Source organism: Dendrobates tinctorius, unplaced genomic scaffold (assembly GCF_039654945.1).
Source record: "Dendrobates tinctorius isolate UK_male_01 unplaced genomic scaffold, ASM3965494v1 ptg000062l, whole genome shotgun sequence".
Taxonomy (NCBI): Eukaryota; Metazoa; Chordata; class Amphibia; order Anura; family Dendrobatidae; genus Dendrobates; species Dendrobates tinctorius.
Genome location: NW_027361730.1, coordinates 12,062,443 through 12,086,110, shown reverse-complemented (window position 1 = coordinate 12,086,110; position 23,668 = coordinate 12,062,443). Strand labels below are relative to the sequence as shown.

The window sequence follows — 23,668 nt, the reverse complement described above, 5'->3', positions numbered from 1 at the left end:
CTCACAATGTCTGTAGTTTACTGAGCAAAATCCTGCTGACAGATTTGCTTTAATGAAGTCACTTAGAAATATAAATTACAAAAGAAGAAATTGATATTAAACCTAAAAACCTACATCTTCCCTGAATTTAGACATCTGGCACATTGTCAAAATGCCACTCACCATTTTATACATGCAGGGACCCGCATGTAATTTTACGTCAAATTAAGGTTTTTTGTAAAAGATGTCTAAACATTGATATTTTTGGCTAAAAGTCTGACTCAAACAGGAAATTACAGACACAACACCTACTTAAAATAGAACATGTGCAGAATCCATTTACACCACCTAGGCATTTGTCTAAATTTTATATATCTTTATAAATTCATCAGAATTAGACAACTTTTAAAATTTCAAGAAGCTTTCAGAGATCTATTTTTTGGGGGGTCTATTCAGTTCTCATTTGGCTTTGAGAAGTGAATATATTAGAAGCCATATACAAAATTGCCCATTTTAAAAAGCCCACCCCTTAAATTATTTAAAAGTAATAATTAGAAAGTTTGCTAAAAGGAACCTGTCTGCAAAATTGTGCTCCGTAACCTACAGTCACTGCCCTAACTAGAGCAGTATAAGGACCAAACCCCATCCTAGCCAATACAGTCCAGGGATAGCGCCACTCAATGCTGGCAAAAGCTTTGGCAGATCGATGTCTAAAACTGCCCTACTCCCACAATTATTTGTGCTCACTAAAGGCCTCAGATTAATTGCAGTGGACTAATTGTATTGGGCATGAAGCCTGACTTGTCTTCCTTGATCACATCAGAGATAACTTTTATCAATCTGTTGGCCAGGACTTTAGCTAACAATATAATATCCCCCGTGGGGGAAAGACTGGTAAATAGGCATCGGACACAGCTAAAGGGCCTTTTACACATAGCAATATCGCTAGCGATATCGCTAAAGCGTCACCAATTTTATGACACAGCAGCGATATCGCTAGCGATATCACTACATGTGACACTCACCTCCGACCGGCCCCCCCCCGCTGGATATCGCTGATCGCGCGTGAACGACCTGGGCCGTTTTGTTGTCGTCGGCTTCCTGCTGGCGCCGACGAACGACGCATGGACGCGGGCGGAAGACGTCATCAGAGCTGTGGTGTGACAGATAAGTGACGACCGACGACCGCTGCTGCATCGCTGGTGAAATCTGCCTGTTTGGCAGCTCACTAGCGACCATTTAGCGATGCACCAGCGATCCTGACAGGGTCATATCGTGGTCGGGATCGCTGGTGCATCGCTAAATGTAACGGGACCTTTATTCTTCCCTGGCTTCTATATTAACACTATTATTATAGACAGGACGCATTTTTAAATCTGCAAGTAAACAAAAGAAGGACAGCAAGCAGAGAACTTGAAAACCGCGAGGAGCTGTTTTATCAGAAACCTGTCTAACATTACAGAAAATGTATATATTTTAATGACACAGTTAACATTTGTAATGAATAAGACAAAGTTTCAGCGTTTACCTTCAGATGTTGTACATTCTCTATTTGTGGGAGGACTACTACTGATTGGGCTAAGATTCGGAGGTGTTTCTGCATTATTACATCCTCCCTGTCCATCGTCATCTGTTGCAGGGTTGCTCTCTGGCTCTCCATTCTCTAAGTCACTGCGTGATGAGTCTTCGGAAGACTGTGATACTCCAAACCTGCAACTTAAAAAAAAAATCAGATCAATGAATAAAGAGAGGGGCAAAAACACCAGTCACTGCTTTTACCTTGTGCCAGTTATTGCACTAGTTGCCAATTCGCTACAGAATAAAATACAAACTTATCTCTATCACCCCCAAAGCTCTCCACAGTTTTGTAACACCCGATATATCTCCTCCGTCATTTCTGTCTATCAAACTATCCGTGCTCTCCGCTCCACAACTGATCTAAGACTAACAGCCTCCATAATCCGAACCTTCCAATTCCGTCTCCAAGACGTCTCTCATGCTGTGCCAGCTTTCTGTAATGCACTACGTGCTTTAAAACACATCTCTATATACACACCTATCACCTCAAATCATTAACTTAACTCTCCCCTGTCCCTCTTTCTCAATTTTTACCCAGAATCTGATCCCTCCTATTCATCGGAGTTTACTTCTTCCATGCACCCAATAGCACTTGGCAAAGTGCACCCAATAGTACTTGTACAGATACTGGCTGATGACCGCTTCATGTAACATTATTTGATTTCCCCTATTTATTATCATCATGGCTGGACCATACATGACAAGCACTTTCTACCTATTGTGTCCCCCCTATTCATTATACGTAATTGGGGCTCTTTCACACGTCCTAATATTTCCGGTACAAGGAAAACCAGTATCTGAGATATTCAGGGTCCGTGTGTGTCATACTTGTGGCATCAGTGTGACACATACCAATGCCTGGGAATCAGCGGTACAGTTTGCGCTGAACAGTTGGTACTGAAACAGCTCTCCTCAAACTCTTTTCCTCGTGCTGCAATCAGCGCTAGCAGGAGAGAATGTTGAGAGTTGTATTCAACTAATAACAGCGAGAACAGGTGGCTGATGATGGGAGTATTCATCAGCCGCCGCCTGCGCTATAAATAGATAAAATTTAAAAATACGGCATGGTTTCGCCTGTATTTTTGATAACCAGCCAGGCAAAACCGACAGCTGCGGGCTGCAACCCTCAACTGTCAGCATCAGCAAGGCTGGTTATCAAGAATAGAGGGGTCTCCACATTGTTATTTAAATAATTGAAAAAAAAAAAAAAAAAAAGGCGTGCCCCCCCATTTTTGACAAGCAGCCATGCTAAAGCAGACAGATGGGGGCTGGTATTCTCAGGCTAGTAAGGGCCCATGGATATTGCCCCACTCCCAGTCTAAAAATTGCAGCCTGCTTCTGCCTAGAAAAGGCACATCTATTAGATGCGCCAATTCTGGAATTTTACCCAGCTCTTCCCACTTGCCCTGTGACGTGGCAAGTGGGGTTGATGTCATCTTTGTCACCATTCTCACGGTGATCTGCGGTGTACTCACTGAGCTGAACACTGACTTTTTCTCACAGTGCTGGGGTGCTCAATGAGGTCACCGCTGCTTACTGATGCTGCGCCTGAAGTAGCTCATTCATCGATGGATCTCAGCCTGGACGCTCGCATCTTGGCACTGTCAAGGTTGAAAACTGCTTCTCCCCAGAAATGGATTACGGCGTGAGACAGAACAACGGAGGTGAGGGATATAGTTGTTTTTTATTTTGGTTTTATTACAGGAGATGAGGGCTTCAATAGAATGGATGTTAGGTGAGGATAACTGTTTATGTTATTTTTAAATAAAAAAGGATAAATGTGTTTTGTTTTTATTTAAAATAAAGGACCTTGTGTGTTTATTTACAAAGCATTTATAGGATTAGTAAATGGATAGGCATTTTATAGATTCCTCTCCATTGTTACGCCGTGGGCTTGATGTCACCAGGCAATACGAAGGTGACATCAACCCCATAAATACGAACCTCACTTGCCACCGCTACAGGGCTACTGGGAAAAGCCGGGCAAAGAGCAAAAATCGGTGCATCTAATGGATGTGCCTTTTCTGGGCAGCTGCCGGCTGCCATTTTTAGGCTTTGTGGGGAGAGCAAAATCCATACAAAACAGACAAAATTTCCATCCACCCAGTCAGCTTAGGGCATTAACATTCATTACAATTTGCCAATGAAGGCAACTGATCCTTAACTAAAGACGATTAAAAATTAACTTTAAATTAATTAAGAATAAGATTAAAAGATACGACAGTCAGTGTGTATGAGGGGACAAAGGATATAAAACCTTTTTTTCACTATGCTCACAATATAGTAACTCCCTATATCCCACACTAGTGAGTACTGATAAGTATTAGCTTGGTGCGGCCGCTACCAACTGCTCTTTAATATTGTTGCTAATAACACAGACTGACTGAAGCTAGTAAAACCTAAAGTAAAGTAAAGGCTTGGTTCTGATGGCACAGAATTGCACACCAATCACAGTTACCTACATAAGATGCCAATAAACAAGACCCTCAAAAGGTCACATGAATCACTAATCCAAACATCTGTTAGTAAACATACCTATCACAGCTTGTGCACAGCAGGAGGGGTGGTGTTAAAAACCACCATGGTTACTTACCGGTAGCCGTTTTTTCCGGAACCCATGACAGCACACCTGAGAGAGGGATCCGCCCCGCCAGGACAGGAACCTACTGAAATATAAGGGGCGGCACCTCTCCCCCACTTCAGTTGGTTACAGAGCATTGAGAGGACATCCCGGTTAGTCACATGTTTATCCGACACCAAATCACACAAATACACCCTACTATCGTGCACACCCATACGGTGAAAAAAGGGGGGGAATATACGGGTGCTGTCATGGGTTCCGGAAAAACCGGCTACCGGTAAGTGTGAAGGGTTAATACTGAAATCAGAGCTGAAGTTTCACTTCTCCATTTTTCCTGAAGGTTTCGTTTCTCCGTTTTTGTTGCTGTAAGATACATTTTTGTAATTGGCATGGGTTGTCATGAAACCAGACTGTTCCCATCAGGTGCAAGATAAGGGAGGCGGGGGTGTAAACCTCTGAAGAATATGTCATTATACCACTTTCTATTTGGATACGTGTTGTGATGTGCATAAATATGTGACTTCAGATTTTGTATTAGTCTAGCCTGATGAGGAGACCTGAGTAGTCTCGAAAGCTTGCAATGTGTTACCATCTTTTCAGTTAGCCATTAAAAGGTATCAACTACTGAGGACTCTCAATCCTGAATATTTTTCTATTTGGATACGGACATATATGTAGTTTCCGGTTTTCTTGCAATATTATTGGCTTATAAAGTGAAATGATGTTATTGGTAGTTGAGAACTTTGCATAAAATTAAGCAAAAGATTATAAAAGAAGTGACTAAAATAAAGGGGACTGGTGATCTGCATTGATCCTCCTGTACAGAGTCACACGTCTCCGTGTGGTCATTTGAGTTGCTAGCAACAGTCTGTGGAATAATTTGGACATCACTGGCTCAACCGTGAAGGGTTAATTTAGCCCTCCCTAAATAGCTACCCCGACAGCTTGGCCGCCCAACGTGGGGCCCCCGAATAGGGACGCCTCTGCCCCCGGAGGACAACAAGACAAAGGACCCTCGGAGCGGACACGGGTGCTGGAAAATTGGGACTGATCATCCCTCACGACAACCACGGTAAGTTGGCAGTTATACTGTTCAGACTGACCGTTGGTGTGGTTTTCCTGTGCTTGTTGCTGCAAAGAGGATCTGAGGTTTGTCCCTGTGGTGGGGTGATTCATGGTTGGAATCATATAGAGGTGCACTCCCGTTGGGGCCCCAGTGCTCGAACCGTACCTCATAAGGGACGGACACCCCGGATTGACCAGTGATTGTGACTCTCTTTATAGTCAAAATATCCTGAAGTCCTGATCATTGTTAGTAATCAGGCGTGGTGAAGTGATCGAAGACTGGGTAGGATACGTAACTCAGGTATATATAGATATATATAACCAAAGGTGTCCGGAGGGATATAGTCTGAGATGCCCTCCTCCTTTCACTGAGTACCGCGAATTTTGGTCAATCCCAGAGGGGGATTATTGACCCTGTGGAACAAACTGAGACGGCCGCTCCAGTATTGTGAACAACTGAAGTAAGGATATTTAGCTGTAAATGAGAGAATCCGTGGAAGGAAAAGAAGAATTTTGTGGCTTGGCACGTGAATTGTATGACGAAGATGTTAGGAAGAACAGAGAAAGTGAATTCTGATTGTTTCTGTTACTGCTATGTTGAAGAAGGAAAAATTTATGGCAAGGACTGGATGTATACAGATATACACCGGCGCTACCAATAGAAAAGGAGGGCTGCTGGTGCCTAGACAGAAGCTGTGCTTGTTCTGCCAAAAACGGTTAAATAAGTAAATAGAGGAAGGCACCGCGCTCACAGGAGGATTCACAGATGATAACGTAAAAGTGAAAGTCCTGCCTTTCACACATAAGCCGATAGTCAAAGCGTGCAGGAGATGAAAATCTGCCAAAGCAAGATACACTGATGAATGGTAAAGCACTTGTACAAACTTACCCTAGCTCTGCTGAATGAAGGTGCTGTGCTGATCACAGTGAATGATCCACAGAAATGCTGGAAAAACCAGGTGAGAAGCTGGGAGGATGCCTTCCTCTATTTACTTATTTAAGGACAGGATGTATTGTGGTTCAAGAAAGTGACTGTGGTGTGAGGAAGTGATTAAAGAAGGAAATGAGATTGAGACTAATGTGTCAGGCAGGCAAATAGTTATAAGTGATGATTTGAAAAAAAGAGGTCTCCCTGCTAGATGATGATTGTACAAGGAGACCGGGAGAAGCAGCTCCCGCCCCCACCTTTCCTTTGTTAAGCTCTGACGGTACCTATTATCATCCACCGTTAGCCTCAGTCCCCGCTATGTCTAATATTGCTAGTGGTTATGAGTATATTCCCTTCACTCCATCCCAAATAGACACCCTTTGTAATCAATTACCCAATCCAGAGACTTCCCCCATGGCTTTCTACAGGCAAATGGCAGCAAATCGAGAGATTTATTCCACTCCCTGAAGAGATCGATTACACATACTTCGAGTAAAAGTTGGGGAGGGGTATTTTCCAATTATTGAGGGTGGCATAATGTATAATGTGAATCTGGATGGGGGAACCTATGAGAGTGGTGTTGATTTCTGCAATGCTTTGAAGGTTTGGGCACAAGATAAATTAGCAGACCAAGCTCTCTCTCTCTCTCACAGATGTCACACAGGCCAAAGGGGAGACTGCCGAGAAGTTCTATGGGCATCTTATGGTAGTATTTAGAGATCTGGGATTCTCACTGTATAACGAAGCCCATACACATCTTTTTGTGGCAGCTTTGATGTCCGGCCTCAGACCCGAATTGCAAGAGGCAATAATTTCAGTTAGACCTGACATTGAGAATTCCACTCCGGACAATGCTTGGATCCACTGTAGCCCTCCATACCACCCACAAACCAGTGGGAAAGTTGAGAGGCTGAACGGCACACTGAGGGGACAATTGACCAAAATGATGCAGGAGACTACGACTCCATGGCCAGAGCTCCTACCCATTGTACTATACCACATTCGTACTACCCCTATTGCAAAACATGGCCTGTCCCCATATGAGATATTGTTTGGTACTAGGCCTCCAGCCTCAGCAGTTATCAGAAGAAACTGACCGTGCTGTTCAATATGTTATTCAGCGTAGTAAAAATCTTGCTAACACCCATGTTCTAGTTTTCTTTTCTTTTCCAGATTCAGCAGAAGCCAACACCTGTTATAATCTGAAGCCTGGTGATTTGGTAGTCGTGAAAAGGCATGTCAGGAAGCACGGACTAGAATCCTTGTATGACGGTCCCTATCAAGTTCTCCTTATCACCCCTATATCAGTGAAACTAGAAGGAAGACCGACTTGGATTCATGCATTGCACTGCAAGCTGGTTAAACAAGCCAATAGCAAATAAAGGGGACATAATGTTTTGGTTTTTCGCATTTTCCATATTATTATTGGTAGAAGTTAAAGTTAAAGTTAGAAGATATTCAAAGACTAAGAGATCAATACAATAAAGACAATGATTGTAATAAGGACAGTTGGTGGTCAGACACTTTCTCCTTTCTCAATCCAGCCAATTGATTTAAGGGAATTGGGGGCTGGGTAGCTGGGAACTTGCAAAGATTGTTACACATTGCTGCCTGTATCCTTGTTGTATATGTGATACTAAAACTTGTTCTTTGGTGTATTTTTGTATGTATTAGGAAATTCTACACGAAGCCAGCTAATGATGATACCAAAGGTGTCGTTGCCCCTGCTCTTCTCTGCACCGATCTCAAAAGGCTACTTGATGAAGATGTCGAAGCCAAGCACATGGCTACCTACAAAAGTTCTCCACCACCGTCATCAAAAATTGTTATTCGTAAATTGTAGTATATAGGGGGGACGGGTGCGCCGCGACAGCCATGACTGGTAACACGGCATCAGTCATGTGAAGACCAGTACCCCTCAAGCTGTTAGCTTGGGATAGCACCTCTGATGCTGCATATGTGTTAACAAAATTTATCTAGGGGGGAATGTGAAGGGTTAATACTAAAATCAGAGCTGAAGTTTCACTTCTCCATTTTTCCTGAAGGTTTCGTCTCTCCGTTTTTGTTGCTGTAAGATACATTTTTGCAATTGGAATGGGTTGTCATGAAACCAGACTGTTCCCATCAGGTGCAAGATAAGGGAGGCGGGGGTGTAAAACTCTGAAGACTTCCGGTTCCGGCGCTGTGATGTGAGGACGCGGGAGACAGAGCTCCGTGCAACCCTCAGCTACAAAGACCGGCATAGAACACCCCACGGCCGTGAGAGAAAGTGGAAAGTGAGAGGCAGGGAGCAGGAGATATCGGTGTATGGAGCGGTACCTTCTCCGGAGTGGCGGCAAGCACTTAAAGCAAGGAGCTGCAGAGGGAGACCACACAACACGGGACCATAAAATGGCGGCGGACGCGGGAAACAGCGGTCTGCAGGGAGGTGAGCAGAGCCTGGTGGAGGAGGAGGGGGATAGGCAGATCGAAAAGTCGGCAGCCCAGCAGAGCAGCCAGATAACAGGCATGCATATAGACTATGATCGTTTGGCTGGAGCAGTGGCAGCGCACCTGGCAGACAGAATAAAAGAGTCCCTGGAGGCTATGGTGGGGGCTGCGCTATCCTCCATTAAAGAGCAGGTCACACAGCAGGGAACCAGGATGGCAGAGGCGGAACAAAGAATATCAACTGCAGAGGACGAGGTGATAACATTAAAGGAGCAGTTGAAGGAGATGGTGGAGGGCTCCCAGGCTATAAAAGACAAACTAGAAGATTTGGAAAACCGATCAAGGAGGAGCAATTTAAGGCTGGTGGGGTTGCCGGAATCTATAAGCATGCGACAATTGGATAACATTTGTGAAATAGAACTCCCCAAGGTGCTGGGTCTGACACATAAGTGCAGAGTGGAAAGAGCGCACAGAGTGGGTCCTGTAAGAGAGAGTCCAGGCATGTGGAGAACGAGCGGAAAGGAAGACAACGTGGGGACGACTGGCACAGCCAGACCGCGCCAAGTCATAATAAAATACCTGGAATATAAGGACAAAGAAGAGTTATTGCGAGCATTTAGAGGAAGGAGGATTCCATTGTTTTTACAAGGACATAAAGTATTGATATTCGGAGATTATTCGGCAGAGGTCACCCGGAAAAGGAAGACCTTCAGCAAGATCTGCACTACACTGTACCGCAAAGGTATAAAGTTCCAGTTGCTCTACCCTGCCCTACTGAGAGTGACAAGACAAGATGGATCTTTTTTTGTGACAAAGGACTTGAAAGAGGCGGAGAGATGGATGGAGGAGGCAGTGGAAAGTGACCAGACAAGAAAATTTTCGGGGAGGAGGGATGGTCGATGTGGGGAAAGTGAGGGGGAGGTTCGAGAAGAGGGACAGAACGAATGGAGGGAGAGGAGAGAGGAGGGGATGGAGCTCCATACGAAGAATCCCAAGGAAAGATCGCCGTCACGCAAATCTGGAGACCGAGGCAGAGGAGCGCCTTGAGAGAGATTTTAAGGAGAAGATATATCACTTTGGACTGAACTGGGGGACTGGTGGGGGGGGGGGAATGATGGAAAGTAGAGGTGGATAAATTTTTTTTTTTTTTTCTTTTCTTTCTTTCTTTTCTTGATCCATCACTTTTGTTCTCCCCTGCTATATGGTCTCTATGGATCCCGAGATCCTACGTACTTTGGGGGGTGGAGGAGCTTTGGCGTTCATGGGGGTCCGGGCTCCTCTTCCGAGTCTCTCTTTTGGGTGCTGAGAGGATCATACCGGAAGGAAGGAGAGGGAGATTGGGTTCAGAGGCACCAAATAAGGTGTATGGGAAAGGAGGGAGGGGGTATTGTATGTTGACAAGATTATTGACCAAGAAGGCCTTGCCTTGATATGGTGGGGAGCAGAAGAATGGGGGATAGGCTATGGGTAATTACTAATCAGTGAGCTGAGAGGGAATTGCGGAGCCAGGAGCATCACAGAAAAAATGGAAGTGAAGAGACGATTGACTGTAAAGGGGGGGATAGTTGAGGGGTTGTTAGTTGATAATAGATTTAAGATGAGCAGATGGGTTCAGGGAAAGCAACGTTATGGACACACCGAATGCTTGGAGGGATCACAATACCACACATATGGAAGACCACATGTCGACGTGAAATACTTGAGAAATTGGGACAATGGTTAAAATAGTGACATGGAATGTGAAAGGACTGAAGTCACCACATAAACGCATGATGATATTGAGGCAACTCAAAAGACTGAAAGTCGATATAGCATTACTACAGGAGACACACCTACCCCAGGGGGATTTCTTCCGTATGCAGAAACTATGGGTGGGAAAAGTAGTTGGGTCAGGCTCCCTGGGACGAAAGGCAGGGGTGATGATTCTAATTAACAAAAATTTTAACCACACGATAGTGTCTCAGAACAATGATGAAGAAGGGAGGTATATTCACATCAAGCTTACCAGTCCACAGGGAGAGTTTGATATATATAACATATACGCCCCTAACAATGAACAAACTTCATTTTTTAACTTTATCACTACTGAATTGGGAAAAGACACAGGACTCAAACGGATAGTCGGAGGGGACTTTAATGCAGTGGTTTCAAGGGGGGAAGATAAGAGATATAGTAGAGATGACGGCAGACCGATTAGGGAGGTAAAAGGATTAATGGTCAAGCTTTTGGAGGACACAAATTTAAAAGATAGTTGGAGAATGCTTCACCCAAATGACCGGGAATACTCTCATTACTCGCATCCACACGAAGCGTGGTCCAGGATTGATTACATTTTGGTAGACCAATTTCTGATGCATAGGGTAAGGGATGTGGCTATTGGAGATATGGTGATATCGGATCACAGCCCGGTGCTTCTAGAAATTACTGATATAACACTGAGGGGGACGGATTACTTGTGGAGGTTTCCGTCGTTTCTACTTAGAGACAAGGAATTTGCCAAAACACTGAACGAATGGTGGGAAGTCTATAGCAGAAACAATAGTGAACATGAGGCGGATATAATGTTGTTCTGGGAAGCAGCAAAAACAGTATTAAGGGGAAGATTGATGGGACATGTAGCTAAACTTAGGAAACATACCCACAAACAATACCAGGCTGCAAGTGAGACCCTCAGAGAGAAGTATACATGGTATCCAGAAAACAAGACACAAGAGGCAAAGGAGGAGTGGAAAGCAGCAAGACAGGAATTTCAATCCTGGGCTGGGAAAAGGGAGGATCTGATACGATCACAGCAGGAAGTTGATTTACACAAATTTGGCAATAAGGCAGGGAGACTGTTGGCCAATCTGGCAAAAGGGCGACGACCAATGACTTTGATAACTAACATGACTAGACCAGACGGGAGCAAATCCACAAGCCCACAAGAGATTACCGAGATTCTGGGGGATTATTATGCAAAATTATATAGTAAGGGGGAAAAGACGTTGGCAGGGAAAATGACTGGTTGAAAAGCATAAAACTCACGCAAATTAATGCGGAAGAGCTGTCTAGATTGAACGCAGAAATAACATTAGAAGAAGTACAGACGGTAATAGGGGATCTGAACGTACACAAGGCACCGGGACCTGACGGGTTTAATGGGGAATTTTATAAAGTAATGAGAGAGCAGGTAGCACCGATCCTGACTAGAATGTATAACAAAATAATGGGAGGAGGGGGAATTTCGGGACACCTTAACACTGCGTACATAAAATTGATACCCAAGGGAGACAGAAATCTAGATAACCCAGCAAACTATAGGCCAATCTCATTGATAAACCAAGATCTCAAAATCTTGGCCAAATTGATGGCCAATAGATTGGCGGAGATACTACCAAACTTAATATCACCGGCACAATCGTGGTTCGTTAAGGGGAGGGCAGCGGTGACGAATGTGCGGAGGGCTATGCTGGTAATGGATGCCATTAGACATAGGGATCTTCAAAAGGAGGAGTGTCCAGCCATGGTCACACTTGATGCTGAGAAAGCGTTTGATAGCGTGGGGTGGTCATGGCTGGAGACGGTACTAGACAACATGGGGATACGGGGAGCCTTTCGTACATTCATAGGGGTATTGTATGCGAATCCTCAGGCGAGGGTGGCGACGACCGGGTTCCTGTCGAGATCTTTCCCATTGAGCAAAGGGACTAGACAGGGATGTCCACTGTCACCCCTCCTGTTTAATCTGGCCATTGAGCCTTTGTCTAGACTGTTAAATGAAGGGGATTGTTTTGAAGGTATTAGGGTCGGGAAGGAACAATTGCGTTCAGCCCTATTTGTGGATGATATCATATTGTTTATGAACAACCCTCAGAGGGATCTCCCAAAAGTGACACAACAGATAGAGGAGTTTGGGGGATTATCAGGCTTTAAATTGAACAGAGCAAAGTGTGAAATTTTGTTTCTGTGTGAGCAAAAGATGAAACTGATGGTTGCCGAGGGAACAAGAGATGGCATCTATGGGATTCCGATAGCACGGTCTTACCTTAAATACTTGGGAATACAGATGGGACGTACAACAGCGTCAATATACGAATTGAACTACAAACCTTTGATACAAAAAATAGAACGGGAACTAAAGATGTGGGAGGGGCTGCTGCTATCATTACTAGGTAGAAATCATCTTTTGAAGATGATGAGTTTTCCAAAATTACTCTACCCAATGCAGACAATCCCCATGTTACTGAAGCATACAGACATAAATAGACTGAATAAAGCATTCTCGACATTCTTGTGGAGGGGGAAAAGACCGAGAATCAAAACAGAAAAATTAATGCAATCTTTGGAAAAAGGAGGCATCAAAATGCCAAATATTAGAGGGTATAACTTGGCATGCCTGATGAGGCACGTCATAGACTGGTTAAGGAAGACAAACGGACACTCAGACATACGTTTAGAGAGTGAGTTCTGTAGACCATGGGATTTGGGGGCATTACTTCACACGTCATTGGCTAACATACCGAAGAAAATCAAACACTCACTGGTATGTAGAGATACGGTGATGGCTTGGAAAGCAGTAAGGAAAAAATTCGGTTTGTCCTGGAGAATCTCCAAACATCTAAATATATGGAAATTCCCAGATTTCCCAGCGGGAAGGGACAATAAATTATTTTCAGAATGGAGGAGTAAGGGGATAGAAGGGGTGACGGATCTATTACATGAAACGGAGAACAGGTGGCTGACATACCAGGAAATAGTGACAAAATATGGGCTATCCACATTCCAAATCCTTCAATACAAACAGATAGAAAAAGGGTTAATGTCACAATTGAGGGATGTTAGTATGGAACAGGTGACAAATGACATGGACCGAATTATTATGAAAGATAGACATGAGAATACTATTTCAGCTTTATATAAAGCTATTAGAGAGGTTTTGATTCCAATATGCCCAGAACAAATCTGGAGAGCATGGGCAAGACAATTAGAGGACGTCGAAGTGGGGGACAAGATATTGCAGGGGTGGATGACAATGAGGAAGGAGGTGATTAATGAAGGGTGGAGGGATACACAATTTCGGTTGATGCATAGAGCAATCTATGGTTTTAACATCCCAATCACACAACAGATAAGCAGAGTGATCCACTGTCCCAAATGTAAATGGCCAAAAACGGACTTGTTTCATGGGATCTGGCAATGCCCAGAGAGCCAGAAATTCTGGAAAAGATTGCAAACATTTATACAAAAAGTGGGGAGTGTGGAAGTCGAAATGGATCCATTGTTGTGGATCTTCCATTATAGGAACAAGGGGCAAGTAATAGCAGGAGGGGGTGACCAGAGGCCCAAATTACCAAAATTGTTTCATGGAGTGGCTATGATAGGCAAAAGGGCTTTATTGTCCAAATGGCTGGAAGGAAGTGTGCCGTCAGAGGAAGAGGTGTTGAGGCAGATTAAATCATTACTCAGAATCGAACAGCTGGAGGCGGAAAGGAATAAGGAGGGCCTGACGGGTAAATTTTTCAAAAAATGGAGGAATTTCATAGTACAACAGTGCGGTGAAGAGGAAATAAGGAAAATAGTAACTCCCTTTAAGTATACAGAATGGTATATATTGGAAGATATCAATGGCAATTTGGGGAAATTGAAGGTGATTAATGAAGGCGAGATGTAAGGTCTGGGTGGGGACGGGGGATGAAACGTGATGCTATATCACAGAGGTGGTGCTTATAATCTGTGTTTTCCAAGTGGTCTAGGCATAAAGTGTGTGCGAAGTTGCGAGGGGGGTTACCGAAAATGTACGATGACTAGGGTTTGCTTAAGGGAGGGTTGGATGGGAGGAGGATAGGCTAAGTTATTGCCTGTTTATTGGAAATACGTTTTGATATATGAAACGGTGCATTGTTAATGAAAATTTGAAATAAAGTTTGTGTTTAAAAAAAAAAAAACTCTGAAGAATATGCCATTATACTACTTTCTATTTAGATACGGACATATATGTAGTTTTCGGTTTTCTTGCAATATTATTGGCTTATAAAGTGAAATGATGTTATTGGTAGTTGAGAACTTTGCAGAAAATTAAGCAAAAGATTATAAAAGAAGTGACTAAAATAAAGGGGACTGGTGATCTGCCTTGATCCTCCCGTACAGACACCCCCGTCTCCGTGTGGTCATTTGAGTTGCTAGCAACAGTCTGTGGAATAATTTGGACATCACTGGCTCAACCGTGAAGGGTTAATTTAGCCCTCCCTAAATAGCTACCCCGACATAAGTATCCATGGTGGTTTTCCCTTCACCCATGACAGCATACTTGAGAGATTTTTGGAGACTTCGAAACATCTTAGGGAGGGACCACTGCTTGCAGCACCCTTATTCCAAAGGTTAAGTCAGCAGAGGAGGATAGATTTAATCTATAGTGCTTAAAAAAGGTTGATGGTAAGGCCCAGGTAGCGGGCTTACAAATTTGCTCAAGCGATACTTCTGCCTTTTCAGCCCAGGAGGTCGCCACGGCTCTGGTGGAATGAGCCTTGATGCCATCAGGAATCGGAACACCACTAGCTGAGTAGGCTATACTAATGGCCTTCCTAATCCATCTGGCAATAGTCCCTTTTGATACTCCATAGACCTTCCTGGCACCCTGGAAGGCTACAAATAGGGACTGGGACCTTTTCCACTGGCTAGTCACTGATATATACTCTAACAGGGCCCTTTCAACATCTAGTTTGTGGAATTTCTCCTCCCCTGGGTTTTTTGGATTCTCACAGAAGGAGGGGAGGATAATCTCCCGGCTACGGTGGAAATCTGATACCACTTTCGGTAAATAAGCAGGGTCTGTTTTTAGGACAACCCTGTCCTGGTATACCTGGGTATAAGGTGGATTCACTGAGAGGGCCTGCAAGTCACTTACTCTACGGGCCGATTTAAGGGCCACTAAAATAATGGTCTTTAAGGTAAGATATTTTACTGGCAGTTGTTGAATCGGTTCGAATGGCTCTTTCGTAAGAGCCTCTAACACCAGGTTTAAATCCCACGGGGCTATTCTTGGTAATCGAATTGGTCTAAACCTATGGCAGGATTTAATGAATCTGGCTACCCATCTGTTTGCTGCTATGTTGCAGTTATATAGAGCGCCTAGTGCTGACACCTACACTTTAAGGGTATTTACCGCTAGGCCTAGCTGTAGTCCTGCCTGTAAGAATTCCAAGATGGCCTTAAATCGGGGGTTTTTGGTCTAACGGCTTCCCCAGGAACTGCAGAAACTTATTCCATGTTCTACCGTATACGTTAGTAGTTACTGGCTTCCTACTTTTCATCAGCGTAGCCACCAACCCAGGAGAGAACCCTCTATTTCTTAAAAGCGACCTTTCAAATTCCACGCCGTCAGATGGAACCCCTTGACTTGTGTGTGGAATACTGGACCCTGAGCTAGCAGATCTGGGATCTCTGGTAGCACCCATGGATCCGAGAGGGACATCATTTGCAGTAGCGAGAACCAGGGCCTTTTCGGCCAGAACGGGGCTATTAAGATCACTCTGGCCTGATCTTCTCTTATTTTCTTCACCACTGCTGGGATTAGAGCTACTGGAGGGAAGGCGTAACCCAGTTTGAAATTCCACGGAATTTGCAATACGTCTACCGCCCATGGTTTTTCTTTTGGGTTCAACGAACAAAATCTCTCTACCTGTCTGTTGTTTTTGTTGGCAAAGAGGTCTACTACCGGCTCTCCCCAGAGTTGTACTATCTTCCGGAACACTAAGTGATTTAGGGCCCATTCTCCTTGCCTCAATGTATTGCGGCTTAGGAAGTCGGCTTGTTCGTTTTCTACCCCTCTTATGTGTAGTGCCGATAGGGAGAGTAGATGTCGTTCTGCTCTGTGAAAGATTTTGTTGGCCTCGTTCATTAAGGAGTGTGACCTTGTCCCTCCCTGGTGGTTGATATACGCCACTGTCACTTTGTTGTCCGACTTGATCTGGACATTGCGGCCTTCTAGGCTGGGAATAAAGATTTTTAAGGCTTTGTTTACTGCCCGTAGTTCTCTTAGGTTGGAGGATGCGGATGATTGCTCTTGGGGTCCCCAGGGTCCCTGGGCTACCTGTCCCCTTGGGTGCGCCCCCCCACCCCGAGGAACTTGCGTCCGTCAGGATCACTTCGGACACTGGGCTGTGCCATAACGTTCCTGCTACCAGGTTTGTCCTGTCTAACCACCATCTGAGAGAGTTTTTGACTTTTAAGGAAAGCTCCAGCCTTCCTTCCAAACGCCCTCTTAGCGATTTCTGTGCTGATAGGATTTCTGCCTGCAGTTGACGGGTATGAAATTGTGCCCATCTGTCCGCTGGAATACAAGCTGTCAGGGTGCCTAGTAAGGACATCGCGCCCCTCAGGGTCGTGTGAGGTTGGTCTAGGGCTGCCAAGGTCATATTCCTCACCTTTTCCACCTTGGCTTCTGGCAACAGACAAGTTTGTTGTTCCGAGTCCAGGATGAACCCTAGAAATATCTGCCTCTTTAGGGGTTGTAGTCTTGACTTCTTGATATTCACCATCCAGCCAAGTCTCTGTAGGGTATTTGTTACCCTTTCTACCTACTCTGTGCAGTGATGTTCCGAGTTGCCCACTATTAGAAAATCGTCCAAGTAGGGTATTATAATTGTGTTGTGGATTCGAAGGAAGGCTGTCTTCTCCGCTACTACTTTCGTAAACACCCTCGGGGCTATGGATATGCCGAATGGAAGGGCTCTGAATTGAAAATGCCTGAGATTGCCCTGGATGTAGAGAGCTACTCTTAAGTATTTTTGATACTCTGGATGGATCAGGATATGGTAATAGGCATCCTTTAGATCAGGGGTCCCCAACCGCCGGTCCGCGGCCCAGCACCGGGCCGTTGCAGTGCCCTTGCCGGTCCGCGGACACAAGGGGAGCCGGGGGGCGGTGCAGCAGCTGATACTCACCCTGCATCCCGCGGCGGCTTCATCCAGCGGCGGCTTCATCCAGCGCTGAGCGGTCACGTGCTACCGCTCATTTAAGGTCATGAATATGGACGCCACTCATCTCCCATAGGCGTGGCGTCCATATTCATGGACCTTAATGAGCGGTAGCACGTGACCGCTCCGCACAGGAAGAAGCTGAAGCGCCGCGAGATGCAAGGACGTGCAGCGACGGGAAGGAAGTTCAGCAACGTGAGGGTAAGTATGATGGGGAGGATGGGGGAGCCAAGCGGAGCCATAAATATAAGGGAGAGAGAGTGGGAGCGGAGCCATATACACAGGGGAGGGAGAATGGGAGCGGAGCCATATACACAGGGGAGGGAGAATGGGAGCGGAGCCATATATACAGGGGAGGGAGAATGGGAGCGGAGCCATATATACAGGGGAGGGAGAGTGGGAGCGGAGCCATATATACAAGGGAGGGAGATTGGGAGTGGAGCCATATATACTAGGGAGGGAGAATGGGAGCGGAGCCATATATACTAGGGAGGGAGAATGGGAGCGGAGCCATATATACAGGGGAGGGAGAGTGGGAGTGGAGCCATATATACTAGGGAGGGAGAATGGGAGCGGAGCCATATATACAGGGGAGGGAGAGTGGGAGCGGAGCCATATATACAGGGGAGGGAGAGTGGGAGCGGAGCCATATATACAGGGGAGGGAGAGTGGGAGCGGAGCCATATATACAGGGGAGGGAGAGTGGGAGCGGAGCCATATATACTAGGGAGGGAGAATGGGAGCGGAGCCATATATACAGGGGAGGGAGAGTGGGAGCGGAGCCATATATACAGGGGAGGGAGAGTGGGAGCGGAGCCATATATACAGGGGAGGGAGAGTGGGAGCAGAGCCATATACACAGGGGAGGGAGAATGGGAGCGGAGCCATATATACAGGGGAGGGAGATTGGGAGTGGAGCCATATATACAAGGGAGGGAGAGTGGGAGTGGAGCCATATATACTAGGGAGGGAGAATGAGAGCGGAGCCATATATACAGGGGAGGGAGAGTGGGAGCGGAGCCATATACACAGGGGAGGGAGAATGGGAGCGGAGCCATATATATAAGGGAGGGAGAATGGGAGCGGAGCCATATATACAGGGGAGGGAGAGTGGGAGCGGAGCCGTATATACAGGGGAGGGAGAATGGGAGCGGAGCCATATATACAGGGGAGGGAGAGTGGGAGCGGAGCCGTATATACAGGGGAGGGAGAATGGGAGCGGAGCCATATATACAGGGGAGGGAGAGTGGGAGCGGAGCCATATATACAGGGGAGGGAGAGTGGGAGTGGAGCCATATATACTAGGGAGGGAGAATGGGAGCAGAGCCATATATACAGGGGAGGGAGAGTGGGAGCGGAGCCATATATACAGGGGAGGGAGAGTGGGAGTGGAGCCATATATACTAGGGAGGGAGAATGGGAGCGGAGCCATATATACAGGGGAGGGAGAGTGGGAGCGGAGCCATATATACAAGGGAGGGAGAGTGGTAGCGGAGCCATATACACAGGGGAGGGAGAATGGGAGCGGAGCCATATATATAAGGGAGGGAGAGTGGGAGCGGAGCCATATATACAAGGGAGGGAGAGTGGAAGCCGAGCCATATATACAAGGGAGGGAGAGTGGGAGCGGAGCCATATATACAAGGGAGGGAGAGTGAGAGCGGAGCCATATATATATATAAGAGAGGGAGAGTGGGAGCGGAGCCATATATACAGGGTAGGGAGAGTGGGAGCGGAGCCATATATACAAGGGAGGGAGAGTGGGAGCGGAGCCATATATATATAAGGGAGGGAGAGTGGGAGCGGAGCCATATATACAAGGGAGGGAGAGTGGGAGCAGAGCCATATATACAAGGGAGGGAGAGTGGGAGCAGAGCCATATATAGAAGGGAGGGAGAGTGGAAGCAGAGCCATGTATACAGGGGAGGGAGAGTGGGAGCAGAGCCATATATACAAGGGAGGGAGAGTGGGAGTGGAGCCATGTATACAGGATGGGACAGGGGAGCCATGTATACAGGATGGGAGAGTGGGAGCAGAGCCATGCATACAGGATGGGAGAGTGGGAGCGGAGCCATGTATGCAAGGATGGGAGGATGGGAGCAGAGCCATGTATACAAGGATGAGAGGGTGGGAGCGGAGCCATGTATACAGGATGGGAGGGTGGGAGCAGAGCCATGTATACAGGATGGGAGGGTGGGAGCTGAGCCATGTATACAGGATGGGAGGGAGGGAGCAGAGCCATGTATACAGGATGGGAGGGTGGGAGCACAGCCATGTATACAAGGATGGGAGGGTGGGAGCACAGCCATGTATACAAGGATGGGACAGGGGAGCCATGCATACAACAGGGGGAGCCACACAGAGCTGGACAGGACGGGGGGAACCACACATACATTTTCTGATGATTAGAAAATAATCAGCATGTACAGTACTCCAGTACAATTTTTCTTAAGTGCTCAATGCTCCATTTCCTTGTAGGTTCCAATCATCATTAGCAGTAACGGTCATCAGTAGAAGTAGCCCGCTGCTCCCACTGAAACAGAGAAACAAGGCAGGTGCTCCCACTCATTCAAAACCTATGGTGAGTTGAGTCACATTATAAATGTTATAATTAAATGATAAGTATGCACTGCTAAGCTACAACCGCGTCCATAGCCCCGCCCCCTTATGACCAAAGCCCCGCCCCTGTCACACCTCCATCCCGCCATGCCGGGCCATGGAAGAATGGTCTTGCTTGAAGCCGGTCCCTGGTGCAAAAAAGGTTGGGGACCACTGCTTTAGATCGACTACGGTCATAAAACAGTGGTGGTGTAATAGTTTTATGGCCGAAGTTACCGACTCCATTTTGAAGATCTGGTTTTCTATCCATTGATTGAGGCCTCTGAGGTTTATAATCGTCCTGAATGACTGGTCCGGCTTTTTTATTAGGAAGAGGGGTGAGTAGAACCCCGTTCTCTATTGTCCGCTTGGGACTTCGGTCAGGACGCGTTTGTCTAGCAGACTTAAGATTTCTGACTCCAGGGCCAACTACTCTTCTATCCCCTTCCTGACGGGGGTCACCACAAATGATGCTCTCAGCCGTTGAAAAAACGGGATTTTGAGGCCTTTTTTTTATAATGTTTAAGATCCAGGCATTGGAAGAGATACCTTCCCAGGCCTGACAAAAGAGCATCAGTCTCCCCCTACCGGGATCCCGGCGTCATTGTGGGGATTTTTTTGCGGATAAGGTGGCTCCGCCGAACATGAATCCAGATTCCTTCTTCCTTTTGTCCTCCCATCTTTTCCGATCCCCCGGAGGACGGCCTGTAACGGGGTCTACCAAGCTAGGGTACCTCTTTCCGTACCACCCTGTGTTTTCGGAGGTCCGCTCTGCGTTGGCTGGAGTCTGAATGAATGACGCTGGCTGGAATTTCTTGGTTACATGGGCGCATATAAAAGATCTCTGCTTCTCCATGTATTTCCAGTCTCACAACACTTTACTCACAGGACACAGAATATATCGCACAGATACAGAGGGCCAGCCAATAGAAAAGCGGCAGGCCAGACATACATTACAAAAGCCGCAGGTGGCCGGAGCCTGCCGATGTTTACTGTGGAAATTACAAAGGTGGGGGGAGGGCGGACAAAAGGAGAATATCGTGTCCCCTCTGCCCAGGGGCGCAGCCTGTGAACTGATGCATTAGGGACATGCATCTCACATGGAACCTATTATACATACATATAACTGCACAACATATTCTGGGTGCTGAGTGGTTCTGTAACACGTAACACGGCCCCTGTTGAATTTACCTCTCCGAAAGGAAGGTCTTCTTTGATCTCCTGGAAATCTGGGGAAGCCCTTCTTTCTATCACTTGCTTTTTCCAGGATGTCATCTAAATTTTTTCCAAATATAAATTTTCCATCACATGGAAGAGAGCACAACTTAGCTTTTGATTGTAGGTCTTCTGGACAACCTTTAAGCCATAATGCACGCCTTGCGGCGTTTGATAATCCTGCTGCCCTCGCCGTCAGTCTCATGGAATCGGCAGAGGTGTCGGCCAAAAAGCTGCTGCTCCATGTAGAAGATATATATCCGCCAGAATTTTTTCCCTCGAGACCTTGGATGAGAGTTTCTCTTCCAGCTGCTGTAGCCAAATCATTAAGGATCATGCTGTGCAGGTGCCGGCTATTGCCGGTTTCAATCCTCCTGCTGCTGCATCCCATGTATGTCTTAGGTAGGAGTCTGCTTTCTTATCTAGCGGGTCTCTCAGTACACCTGAGTCTTCCAGGGGCAGGGCCGATTTTTTTGGATGATCTAGACACTGCTGCGTCAATCTTTGGGACCTTGTCCCATATTTCCGTTTCTTTAGGCTCAAAGGGGAATCTCCATTTAGAGGAGGAAGGAAGGCTTCCTGATCTTTCAGGCTTCTTCCATTCTCTTTCAATGAGTGCCTGGATTTTCTCATTGAGTGGAAAGGTGCGCTTTTTCCTTTCCTGTAACCCCCCGAACATGACGTCTTCTAGGGACTTAGTCGTTTTCTCCTCCTGTAGGCCCAAGGTTGTCCTAATGGCATCCGTATCCTCTACCGGAAAACACGGCTTGCCACCCGTGTCACTATCCGAGGAGGAGGAGGACAGGTGTTCGGCCTCATATTCAGCCGAGGAGGAGTCTGATGAAGAACTAGGTGATTCTTTCCTACTCTTTTTCTTTAATAACACTTTAAGTGAGCCTTCCACCTCAGACCTGATGACTGATCTGAGGTTAGTTGCCAAGCTTGGCACCTCCTACGCCATAGTTCACTGGATACAGCTGATGCAAAGGTCCTTTTGCCAATCTCTCGCTAGGGGGCTCTGACATATGGCACACTCCCTATTATTTCTTTTGCTCCCTGCTTTTTTGGCTTTTCCCTAAGGAAAAATAACACACAAGAAGGATCCTATTAACATTAGTCTAGCATTCACGGAGATCACTCACCACCCATAAAGTCGGGTACCGGACTCGGAGGCTGTGTTGGAGCATGTGGCCTGTGCTCTCTTGACCTCGAGGAATCTCTCGATCTGTGGCTCGGGCGGCTGCTGCTTGAACGGCTGCTATGCTTGCGAGCGGAGGTTTGCGATGGGGGCAGAGACGGTGAACGTTCCTGCTGTGACCCCATTGTATTACCTGGCCGCCTTGCCACCCTTCCTCCTTTAAATAGGTCCGTCCGGTGAGCGTTTTCTCTTCCCCTCCCCCCTGCGACCGCCGCCATTCTTAATGCAGCCGGCGTCGCACCAGGCGTCATCTTGCCGTCGCGTCTGTGATGTCAGCCAGCGCGCTCCCAGGGTGCCCCGCGCCGCTGATGTCAGACGCCGGAAACCGCCCCCAGCTCTCCCTGTCGTGTCCTAGGGAGAAGGGTCGGGCGCGCGCAAGGGGAGGGAGGCACGGAGGAGTGCCCCGCTACAGAGGCCGCCTAGCCGCACCCGCACGAACCCGGAGCCTGCAGGAGGATCCCCGGGGACTGCGCTTCCAGGAAGCAACGGCCGGGGCTGCAGGTAAGCTGACCTGCTCTTATTGGGGTGTTTTAAAAGAGGATAAGGTCTTAGGTGAACAGATTCCTGTAGTCCCTAGATTTCTGTACAAAAAAGCCTGCAATCTAAGTAGTATTGTTGTCCCCACTGTGCAAAATTCTCCAAAAAGACCCCTCACATACAATATGACTGTTTTTTTTCCCTGCCGGAAATGCACTATGTGTTTACAAACAAACCCTAAAAAACAAACGACATTGACATTTGGAAACAGGGAATATGAGATAAAGGATTTTATCACTTGCACCACCCGGGGGGTTATATACACAAATAAATGTCCATGCAATAAGATTTATGTGGGGTGTACTAAACACCCACTAAATATGAGGATTACTGAGCATATTAGAAATATCAAGAAAAAGGCTTTGGGTCACCCTCTATCCAAACACTTTGTGGAACATCATGAAAGCTCTGTGCACTATATGGCGGTAGTGGGTTTGGAAATTGTACATCCGCACTGGCGAAAGGTCAATTTTATCAAACAAATGTCACGTTCTGCATGCCGATGGATTTTTACTCTGGACACTAATTCCAAAGGGACTTAATAGTGGAGTGGTACTGTTTGGATTTTATTAAATTATATACTAAATTATTTATTTAAACTGTCT

The 23,668-nt window shown here is 46.4% G+C and overlaps 1 protein-coding gene across 4 annotated transcripts in view; it reads right to left on the bottom strand.

Moving 5' to 3' along the window:
• Nucleotides 1-23,668, bottom strand: part of PPP6R2 (protein phosphatase 6 regulatory subunit 2) — a 277,099-nt gene that overhangs the window by 74,650 nt on the left and 178,781 nt on the right. For 2 of the 4 annotated variants that reach the window (XM_073579254.1, XM_073579256.1), the window contains exon 19: nucleotides 1,508-1,689. In XM_073579254.1, coding sequence (XP_073435355.1) covers nucleotides 1,508-1,689 — 182 coding nt within the window. Of the gene's footprint in view, nucleotides 1-1,507; nucleotides 1,696-23,668 lie in introns of all 4 variants that reach the window. The other 2 variants (XM_073579253.1, XM_073579255.1) reach the window with 1 other exon arrangement.